The sequence below is a fragment of the Merops nubicus genome, unplaced genomic scaffold (assembly GCF_000691845.1).
Source record: "Merops nubicus isolate BGI_N331 unplaced genomic scaffold, ASM69184v1 scaffold21097, whole genome shotgun sequence".
NCBI lineage: Eukaryota > Metazoa > Chordata > Aves > Coraciiformes > Meropidae > Merops > Merops nubicus.
This window is the reverse complement of record NW_008621252.1, coordinates 14,528-25,690: the sequence shown is the minus strand read 5'-3', so window position 1 is coordinate 25,690 and position 11,163 is coordinate 14,528. Positions and strand designations below refer to the sequence as shown.

The following is an 11,163-nucleotide window of genomic DNA, read 5'->3' as shown; positions in this document are numbered from 1 at the left end:
TAGGGAAAACCAAAGAGCATGGGACTGGGGGTGGGAATTTTCTCTGTGGAAGGTGATTATATTTACTGCATATAGGGTAAAGAGGGAAGAATTCTCTGTTCTTTCTAGTTCATAACATAAGAGCAGTGATTTGTTCAAAACAAATGGGGGTGAGGCTACTCTTCAAGTTAGGCAGTGTTTGCACTGTGATTGATGCCTGTGCCTTTGGAGGCTGTGTGGGTTTTTGGAAGACAGAATTCTAGATTCTGCACTTGTTCTGTCTCCTGTTTCACTCCATTTTAGCCTCTGTGTTGAGTTTCCAGAAGATAAGTTGTAAAAGGCATGTCTGAGTAGGTAAAAGTTCTGTTGAACTATGTTTACTGTGCTTCTTTTAACTGACAAATACCCTTTTCTTTTTTCCCTTTTTTTTTTAAATAGGATGCAGGACAGAAGAGATTTGGTGCTATTTCCTGTAATATTTGTGGAATGCTTTATACTGTGTCAAATCCAGAAGATGAAACTCAACATCTGCTATTTCATAACCAGTTCATAAGTGCTGTAAAATATGTGGTAAGAAAGCTTTATCTTTTTAAAGACATAAGTGTTATCTTTTATTTTTTGTGTGCTAGTTAAAATCCATATTACATTAAATCATGTTTTAATAGAAGACCATAAATAATCCACTTTGGGAAACAGATATTTTTAAAAGCCCTGGTAGACAGGTTATATGTAATGTATAAAAATATTTAGTAGGATAGTGGCATTTCATTGCCATTGTATTCTTTCTGTTACAATTGCCTGGTCTTGGGGGGAGTGAGGGGAGTGATAGGAAAACAAAGGAATGTCACTGTTGTGAAAGAAATGCAGGTTTCAGTACAACTGGTGTTTGCAGTGGTTGGCTTAATAGGCAGATAAAGAACTGATTGTCCTGGTTTTGTAGTTGTTTAATCTTAGGTGACTTGTAAGTTACTTTTTCTTAATTATGAGTAATTTGAAGAGACACTGCCTAGGAATCTAGCTGATAGAACTTCATAGTATATTGAAACTTTACTGAATTTGTAGCATGTTTTTAATCTTCAAATATAAAGTCCAAAGTATTATTCTATAACTTCATCATACGTGCTGTGTCTCAGTATGTCTCATGTTAAAGCTCAGATTTGAACAATGTTGTACAATTTGAAGTACATTGTAAAATCAGCTACTTCACCCTAGCTGATATTACAAGACTTACAGGAAATCCTGGTCCCATGTCTGAAATCCAGAACAGAATCCACAAAGTCTGTTTTCTTTATCACACATGTTACCTTCAGTACTCTACACTCGAGTAGATAAGACCTCCAGGATAACTGAACTGAGGCCACCAATTCATTTCATGTAGGTACCACATGGCTGCTGGGCTGCTTTTAAACCTCAAGCTCAATTTTATCCCACTGTTTACAGATACAGAGATGTGTCTTTGTAGCTGGTGTTTGAAACCACCTGGTAAATCATTCTGGTATTCTGTTTGTGGTTAGTTTTTGCTGAGTAAACCAGACATCTTGAGAGATCTCTTCTGATACACTGTGGGGTGAGAGTAGGCAGAAAGTGATGCAGCACAGGAAGTTGTTATGGCAACACAGAATACAGCTCCCCATTTTATTCCTCTCTGTCCTCCCCCCTCACCCAGCCAAGTGCTTTCACATCTTGAATGTTACCAAAGATGTAAACCTAAGTTACAGCAGATGGTGTTAGTTCTTTTGGACAGAAGCTGGCAGATGAGTTCAGTAGTTACCTAAAGCTGCTACGTTCACAAAGGTAGGAAGCTACTCTGAAGTTTGAATATTTGGGGATTTGAAAGAGCTGAAATTTCTCAGTTTTATGTATGTCTAGAGTAACAATATGATTAACATAAAAGTGAAAGAGCTGGCTGCCTAAAAACAGCTGTAAATAACTATGCATAAAGTTAGGTATGCTTTTAATTAGGCAGAAGCTTTCTATATTGTTTCCTCAGTTGCTAGGCATCTGTTTAAAACTTCACACAAGCAAATTATTTGTATTGTCAGTTCAGTGAGTAAACAGTTTTCTCTCTGAAAGCTTTTAAGAGTCTAGTTGTGTTTTGTGACATCATAGAGCAATGCTTCACAATAGGAAAGACAGAGAGGAGTTATTCTAGAATAGAAACTAGTGTGAGAGGCAGGGGAAGGAATCTTAAAAGTCTACAGATGCCCCTCTTTTTTTTCATTTTTTCCCTCATAACAATGGGATTGACACTCTGTGTTTTCTGCATGGGTAAATAAATTTTGCCATGCTAAATAGCTAAGTCTTCAACACTAGTCATTTGGCCCACAGTCAGTGGTTCTTGGTTGATTGTGTTGTGGCAATCTCCATAACAAACATCTTCACCTCCTCTTAGAAAATAATTTGAGTTCTAGATAAGCATTTTTGTCAATGAATTAGTACAGCAAGTCTCTACTTAGGAATTCTTGTTCTTCTGGTATTTCTGGATGAATAGTTGCTAATTATGCTGGTTTTGCTGGAAGGTTTCTAGTGGCTCTTGTTGGCTTGGGGGTGTGGTATGCTTGGTTTCTAGATGTGTATGTAGCTGCTGTGTGGAAGCTGTAACAACCTGCCTCTCCCTGACAGAAAGTGTTAGCTGGACAGTAGCATCATGGGATTAAAGGAAATATGACTAGAGGAAGGCTTGGTAGCTTCTTGTTTAGACTTTCTGGTCTTGGTGACCTTGGAATGTGGACAGGCTGTGATACCAGACAGTATCAATTGTGTCTCCTCTTTGGCATACCACATACTATCAACTTAGTGTTTCTGCAAGATTCTTTTTAAAGAGCAGGTTATTACTTTTAATGTTTCTAAGCTGTAAAGCCAAAAACCTGTTAGGCAAATCCTGGGTGGGTTCAGGTGCCTGGTGTGAAGGCAGTGAATGTGGGTGTATTTCAAACTCATCCTCCTGATGAAGAAGAAAGTGGAAGAAGCTGATATTTGAGCTACTGTTTAATCTGCTTAGTTGTAAACAGCCCTTTTCCTGTAACTACACCAAGCTCAGCTTTGAGGTTTTTCAGATGTTCAAATTAAAGAAAAAAAAAGGCAACATTTGACTTTTTGGGACCTAAGGTGAATAGAATATTGGGATTGAAGATGATGATGAACTTCATGTCATCTTTGAAACATTTCATACTTGTCTTGATTTGCCTTAATTCCACAAGTGATGCATCTGTACAAGATAAAACTAATGTTTCAATTAAAGTTCTTGCCATTAGCTATCTTCTGTGAGAATCTTAGTTTAAACAGAGGGTAGTATTCAGTAGTAACATCTTCATATTATATTCCTAGGAAAGAGAGGCAGAATATCTGTAATTTGGTGGAGTCAGGAAGAAGAATGCAGCAGACAGATTCCTCTGCTAAAATTATCAAGGGTAAAAGTGCATAGAATTTCCTACAAAATTTGATTGTTAGGGGAAAATTGCCAGGAATTATACAGTATTAACCACGTTTTCATCACTACCTCACTGTTCTTGAGGAAAAAATAGTATAAGAAAAAACACTGCTGATTTTCATGTATTGGTTTGAGAAACAGGGAGTACAGACAGGCTGGAACTGACATATCTAGGAAGACATCAAGTTTGTCCTCTCATTCCCCACTATTGCATAAGAACTTCTAAAACAGGAGGAAGTGTATGGGAAGCAGTCTGCACCTCCTCACTTATGCTTTGAAAGACAAATTACATCAGACATGATTTTAAACTGTTATTTTAAATAGTGTTAAAATAGTGGTTAAAAAAATGTTAATAGGTGTGTTAAGGGAAATAATTTCCAGAGCACATGCAAGATACTGGTACTAAAGCATATTTTGTGTACTGTGGCTATCTAATAGGATCAGTGCCAGCTAAGAAAACACATTTTCCTTAACAGCTTTAGGGTTAGAATATGACAGAGCTGGGCCCAGTCTTGTGCACAACTTCCATTTGGCAGGTTTAAAGGAAGCACAGATCATTCCTTACCAAAACTAGCAATAAAGGATACTGAAGATACAGCTATTTATGTGAAATGTTAGGTTTTATCTTTGAAATCCTTAGAGCTGTATGTATCAATAACAAAGGAATGTGACTTTAAAATAAAAGTCTTGGATGAGCTTAGGGTTTGCAGAATCCTTTTGGAAAGCTTCATCTGAAAGATACATTTCTGAATAAATTCCAGAGTACTTCAGTTGAGAAACTACCCCTCCTGTGACTGTGATTAATCCCCATGTTAGAGTAATCACTTAAGAAAATGAAGAGGTGGACAATAATGAAAAGAAGGAATTTGAAGTAGTAGAGAGTCAATTATTGCATTTTTACAGAATTGTTTTTAGGCTACTGCTGATATACTACTGCTTAAAAGTATAAGAGCAGTGTGATGTTTAGCAATGTTTTCTTCCACTGGCTTTCAGTTTGTTGGCAGTAACTGGCTATGATGTTAACAGGATACCTTAACCTAAAATACAGAGTTAAATTTTCTACATTAGGCCTGCAACCTAAAATTTAGTGCTAAATGGTCTATGTTAGGTGGGCAACATTCTAGCTGTGGTAGGATTGTGAAACACATTGCATGTATCTGCTGAGTGATGGTCACAGTTGGTTTAAAGTAGATGATAGAAAGCTTTCTCAGGGCTAACAGGCAGGCAAAAGGCAGCAAAAGACAAAAAATTGGGAGAGGTTGGCATTTGAGGTTGGAGAGGAGTAACCTCTGCCTGAATCTTTTGACACCCTTTCTAACAGTCTCAAAAAGCATGTCACAATCTCACAAATTTCACTTCTCTGCTTATCTGAATATTGTGACACTGCTGTTTACTGCCCCTTGTGATCAGACCTTAATGTATAGAAATTAAAATAGGGTCTTTGTGTTGGCAGCTACTGCTGAGAAGAGAAGCAGGCAGGGTTAAAATGGTGTCTGTGTTGCAAGCTTTGCCATGCTGGGTGCTGAACTCATACTTAAATAGCTTCAGGGCTACCAGCAAGTAGATCAATTTCTAAATTTACTCTCTTCATGTCTTGTTTGGAGTAAGGGCATAAAATCAGCATGGTTAAAATGAGACACAGATCAAGTGTTGTAACACATTTTGTCTTTTTCTTTTTTTTGGGGTAGTATATATGGCATTGATTCAGTGCCAAATTCTATTGTTTGATCTTCAGTTGAACATTATTTTCTGGGAAGTTACAGATTTCAATGAGAATTATTCCATCAATATTGTTTCTTCAAAGGCTTTTTTATTTAAAGTTGCTTTGAGTAAGACTTGTAGATCAGCCTTTTCAGTGGCTGAAGTTACTTCTGCATTCAGCATTTTTAGGTCCCATCAAAGCAACTAGAGTTCTGATATCTACCAGTCCCATCTTACTAGATTTAAGTGGCTTTTTTGTTTTGTTTTTTCCATGCAGGTACTGCTCATTATTCACCACGAGTGTGGATCTGAAGAAGAGTTAATTACCTCTATTTTTTTGAGTATGTTTATACTTCAGATACACACAACGTAGCCTCCTTCCCCATTAGGTTCTTAGAAGGTAGTTATAAATTTTTTTCTAGTATCCTTCTTGTGGCTTTAACAGTTATGATCAGTAAAAAAAATAAACTATTCCTTACATTTTGGGCAACTGCATGCCAATCAGTTCACTTAGAACCTCCTGGAGGTCTTTCGCATGCCAAACTTTAAACCTGAGTGTGTATTTGTGGAGGTAACTATGTTAAAAAGAAATCTTTTAATAAAACCTAGGATTTTTCCCATTCACTGGACTTGAGAAAATAAGTGTTCCATAGGTTTGGAAATGAGCTGTGTGAGCCAAGTGTGCTACTTCTCTCTTAAAATTCAGTTTACACTACAGTCCTGGGGAAAAAAAAATCTAGCTGGGAAATTATAAGACACTTTCACAGATTGTTTCTAGACATAGTTAGGATATTGTATAAATTATTGTATAAATAAAGTCATATATGTTGTGCTTATTTTAAAAAGCTAGCTGAAGTTTCCTTCTCTAGCAAAGCAACTGTAAATAGTATGAAGTCTCTGCATATGTTCAGTGTCTAGAACAATCCTATGCAATTTCCGTTTTTAAAAGTACATCTTGTGTATGGTTTAGATAAGTCTTTGTTTTATTTAGGGTTGGAAAAAGGAGAGAATTTTGGCCGAGTATCCTGATGGGAAGATAATAATGGTTCTTCCTGATGACCCAAAGTACGCCCTGAAAAAGGTATGGGGAGGAGGACTGGGCTGGAACACCTGACCTGCTGTGAGGGTCTCATACAGATGATGAGAATGGTCCTGGCAGAGTTTGTACAATTTAGATGTGAGCTGTTGAAGCTGGACCCAGCACTGCAGTGCCTGTGTAGCTTTTTCCACAGGCAGGCCAGACATCTCACTCTGAGGCACTGCTGCTCTCTGCTCTGGGTTGAGCACTATCAACCAACTGATCTCTAAATTATTTTTGTAATATACCTGCTGAATATCTGCCAGATGTTTTATGTAATATAAACATCTTATTATACTTAATCTGAAATGGAGCATGAATATGACACTATCCTCTAAATGACTTTTGGATAAAAACAGATTTAGGTGGAAAGTGGCCTCAGTCCTCTTGTCCACCCCCATGTTCAAAGTCATTGATTTTGGTTAGGTGGGGATTTGTGGTGACTAGTAGGTGCTTTATTGCAGTACCACTGTCACAGGATCACAGAATGGTTGAGGTGGGAAGGAACCTCTGGAGGCTGAAAAGTCAGCTCTTTCTGATGGCATGGCTGTAGTGGGGGTTTTCTGAGTAACACAGATTTGAAGTTACTGAGAAGAAACTATGAATTTTCTTTTTACAGTATTTAATGCAAATAAGTTTATTAAGTTCTGTTTCTCTGGTATTATCTGGGTACATTCACTGCACATGCATTTTTAATGAAATGGCTGATAAGCATCTACATAAAGTACAAAGAGGGGCAGAGGAAAGGAGGACCATAGCAAAGTAATAAGAAATGTAAGTAATTTAGGGCAGAGTTCTCTAGTTCTGTGTGGTTAAAGTTGAGAGACTCTGCAGCTGTCCCCACTGTGGGTGACTGACTTCAAGAGTGGTCACTTCCAGTGTCTCAAGTGGGTTAACTGGACTTGTCATTAAGAGATGGGTACCCAAAGGTTAGATGGGAAAGTAGAGAGTAACTGGTACCATGCCTTTTAAAAACTGTTCTTTAAAGCACTTTTAAAAGAGTTTTCCTTTGATTCATACTAACTTCATATAGTGATAGCATCAGTAATTCTGTTAGGAATCCACTTGCTTTCCTCATTAATGGCAGCATGCATTAAAGGTGGTTGTGTTCCTCAATGTGCCACACAGGAGAGGCCACCTCATTTCTGCCTCATGAGAGAGAGGCTGTGTCAGTGCCCAGGTGGAGGCACAAGGATCCCCCAGTAAAACCTCAGCTCCTGCATGAGCTGTTTTTTAGATTCATGCTGGCATGTATATAGTCCTTCTAAACTTGCTAGGATTGAAGATTATTTTAGTTTCAGTTTCTCTTTGCAAAGCTGGTGGAAGAGCAGAAAGCCTGAGGAAGGAGACATCTTCATTTGGTTACAACAAATGCCTGTGTTGTCCAGCTGCCTTGGCACTCTGGCTGGCACAACACCTGTGATGGATTAGCTCTTTCAAGACCTCAGAAATGACAGAAAAGGTTCAGCTGAGCCAGTTTAACTTTTGGCACGGATCTCATTTACTTCCAGCATGTCACAGCCTACACTTGGATTAGCTGAGTTCTCTCTATTAGCCTGTGACTAATTGAAGGTTGGACTTAATGGAAGCTGACTTAGAGATCTCTCTTCCTACGTCCAGCCAAATCTTCTTTAAGGAACATTTATCTGAGCTGATGTGCTGTGGGTTACTTGAGGTAATCCTTAACTCCTGGAATAGCTCTCGGTGTTGTGGACACCTTAGTGCATTTTTGCAAATACATATTTGTACAAATGTATGTTTACATGTGGTGTTTAACATTTAAACTTGCTTTGACAGGTTGAAGAAATCAGAGAAATGGTGGACAATGACCTGGGATTTCAGCAAGCCCCACTCATGTGTTACTCCAGGACTAAAACTCTGCTTTTTATTTCCAACGACAAAAAAGTTATCGGCTGTTTAATTGCAGAACACATCCAGTGGGTGAGTGATGAACTGGAGAGAGACAGTCTGTGCCAGTGCTCAGGGACTGTTCCTCAGATGGTCTGAAACTACAGCATTACCTAAGAGCCCAAGTCCAGCCATTCAGCAGATAAATACTTGGGTGCCTCTGCCAGAGAGGAGTCTGTTGGTGGTGGATCATTGGAATGTAGTCACCCATTTCTGTACAGCTGAGACACATGTTCAGTGCCCTGCCTGGCCCAGACCTGCTCACCTCAGAGCCCTATACAGCAGGAGGGTGGAGCTTGTCTTCCTCACATGTCCTTGGGCTTGCTCTTGCTCCCCTCTGCCTTGTTGATGAGCCAGTTGCACTCCCTGCCCAGCAGAAACCCAGCGTGGATGGAGAGCAAGTACTCTGCAGGGTTGAGTTGAGTCATTGTGGGGCCAGGTAGCTCCACAGCAAACAGAAGCAGAGTTCCAATTTTGAAACTGTTCAGAAATTAAATTTAAATGAGGTGCAAATTCCCAATCTCTTTGGTGATGCATTTTAGCCAGTGAGTGTGTTTAACTGCAGTAAGTGACAGAGGAGAGGTTTGGTGCTGTCCTTAGCGACGCTTTTATAAAGTGACAAATATTCTTTTACATCACCTGCAGGGCTACAGGGTTATAGAGGAGAAGGTCCCAGAGGTGAGCTCGGAGAAGGAGAAGGTGATATTTGAGAGGCAGAAGGCCTGGTGCTGCTCCACCTCCCCAGAGCCTGCCATCTGCGGGATCAGCCGCATCTGGGTGTTCAGCATGATGCGCCGCAGGAGGATCGCCTCGCGGATGATCGAGTGTCTGAGGTGATGGACACCCTCCTGGGGTGATGGGCTTGGGAGGGAGCTCAGCCAAGGGTGTTTATTGCTTTGTGTATCTCAAGGCTGTATTTTTAAGGTGCTGGTGGCACTGCAGTGTAGGTTTGAGCAGAGCTGGCAGTTGTGGTTCTGTGTGGAGTTATGGGCTTGGGAGGGAGCTCAGCCAAGGATGTTTATTGCTTTGTCTATCTCAAGGCTGTATTTTTAAGCTGCTGGTGGCACTGCAGTGTAGGTCTGAGCAGAGCTGGCAGTTGTGGTTCTACGTGGAGTGCTGCAGTAGCTTGTCTTTAACAGAAACCTTTCTGCTGAGTGCAGGTATCATCAGTCCCTCTAGCAGGCTGCTGAGAGCTGGGGTAAACTCCTCCAGGGTAATGACAAGTGAAGGAAAGGAGACTCTCTGGTCAGTCACAATTACCCAAGTGTTAAGGACTATGACATAATAGCTGGCCAAACCTCCATGCCATGGAAATGGAAAGGGGGGAAGAACAGAGATGAGCACATAAAACTATTTGATATGGTCTGGTGGCTTCCAGCTGTACCTTGGTTTTGCTTTACCCAGGTTTGCTGAGCCTTTGAGATATCTACAGTTTCCATGGAGCTTTAGTGGTTAGTGATGAGTGTGTTCAGCTGAATGCTCAGAGCTAGATGCATCAAAGGACTCAAACATCCATGCTACCATTGAGATAAATGATGAAAATGTTGCAGCTCCAAACCTTAGGCTTCTCCCAGTGACCGCTCCTAGAAGTTTAAACACCTGTTCTGGGCAATGCCAAGAAGTACCCACATGTTACTGCTGCTGGGCTGGCAGGGTTGTGCTGGGTGCCTGGCTGGCTCCATCGTGTTGGTGTCTGTGGCACGGGCACTGCTCTCTGCCAGTCCTTGCCTCGGGTGGCTGGAGCGTGGCAAGGCTGTTCTGCTCTGCAGGGTGCATCTTGCCTGGCTGCTGAGGCAATTGGAAACTTCTTAGAGACCACGTTCTGTCTGAGGTGGTGGCTGTGAAGCTGAATTCAGAGAAGCATGTTAACCTGGTTTTATCTGTGGCTGATTTCAAACTGTGTATTCAGTAGCTTCCTAGGAGATTTCTAAAGAAATGCTTTCTTTCCCAAAGCAGTGCTGAAGGTGCTCCCTCAGTTATAGCTCTAAAGAACCCTGAGGATCAGTTTTAATGGTTTGTTGTAGCTAGTGAGATGTCTCTTTTATTTCTTGGCTGTGCACTGCACCTTGCTCACCCCTTGCTGTGCTCTGGTGCTGGTTTGACCTTCTTTAGCTCATTGCTATGTTAGCAGAAAACAGGTTCACCAAAAAAAGCTTTGTGTGTGTACTCCTACTCCCAGCAGTCTCTTCTCTGTGAAGAAAGGGTAGGAATGAATGCAGACCTTTTTTTCTAACTCTGGTGCTGGTTTGACCTTCTTTAGCTAGCAGAAAACAGGTTCACCAAAAAAGCTTTGTGTGTGTAGTCCTACTCCCAGCAGTCTCTTCTCTATGAAGAGAGGGTAGGAATAAATGCAGACCTTTTTTTCTAATTGAACTCTTGAACAAGCAATTGCTCTGTGTGAATTTAATCTAGAAGAGCAAACCCTTGCAGAACCCTCCCAGAGCAGGTGATCCTCCCTGCAGTGTGAAAGGAGGGGACAGCTCACCTGAGCAGAGCCATCTGCTCCCGAACCCCCTGCCATTCACTGGCTTGTGGCCCGACGGCATAAACATCCCTGCCTCACTCCCTGAAGGTAATTATCTTTTCCCTTTTGTTTCCCTCCCTTTGAAACAGAAGTAACTTCATCTACGGCTCGTACCTGAGCAAGGAGGAGATTGCTTTCTCTGACCCCACCCCTGACGGGAAGCTCTTTGCGACGCAGTACTGTGGCACGGGCCAGTTCCTGGTGTACAACTTCCTCAACGGCCAGCACCAGGCCTAGCTGCTCCCGAGGGGTCCCCTTCCCCAGGGGCACCCCTGCCAGGCGGGGGGCTGCCCTCCACAGGAGCCAGGGCCATTCTTACTACAGTGAACTCAGGACTGGTAACAACCAAAAGGTTGTACTATTTTATTAAAATTGTAAACAATGCAGTAATAGGCTAACTTTGTTTTTTATAAGAAAGATATTTTATTAACTTTTACAGAAGTTTGATTGTATTTTATCTAGTTAGTCATGTTTACATGCAGCAGAAAGTTGTTCATAGTGGACTGTAAGCCAAGGCAAAGACTCTGGTCTCCGGAGGGGCTC

The 11,163-nt window shown here is 41.1% G+C and overlaps 1 protein-coding gene across 1 annotated transcript in view; it reads left to right on the top strand.

Moving 5' to 3' along the window:
• ESCO1 (establishment of sister chromatid cohesion N-acetyltransferase 1) overlaps positions 1–10,857 on the top strand; it is a 25,882-nt gene extending 15,025 nt beyond the window's left edge. The window contains exons 7-11 of the mRNA XM_008944420.1: positions 418–549; positions 6,102–6,191; positions 7,986–8,129; positions 8,742–8,929; positions 10,710–10,857. Of these exons, the coding sequence (XP_008942668.1) occupies positions 418–549; positions 6,102–6,191; positions 7,986–8,129; positions 8,742–8,929; positions 10,710–10,857 (702 nt within the window). The remainder of the gene's footprint in view (positions 1–417; positions 550–6,101; positions 6,192–7,985; positions 8,130–8,741; positions 8,930–10,709) is intronic.
• The last annotated feature ends 306 nt before the right edge of the window (positions 10,858–11,163 follow it).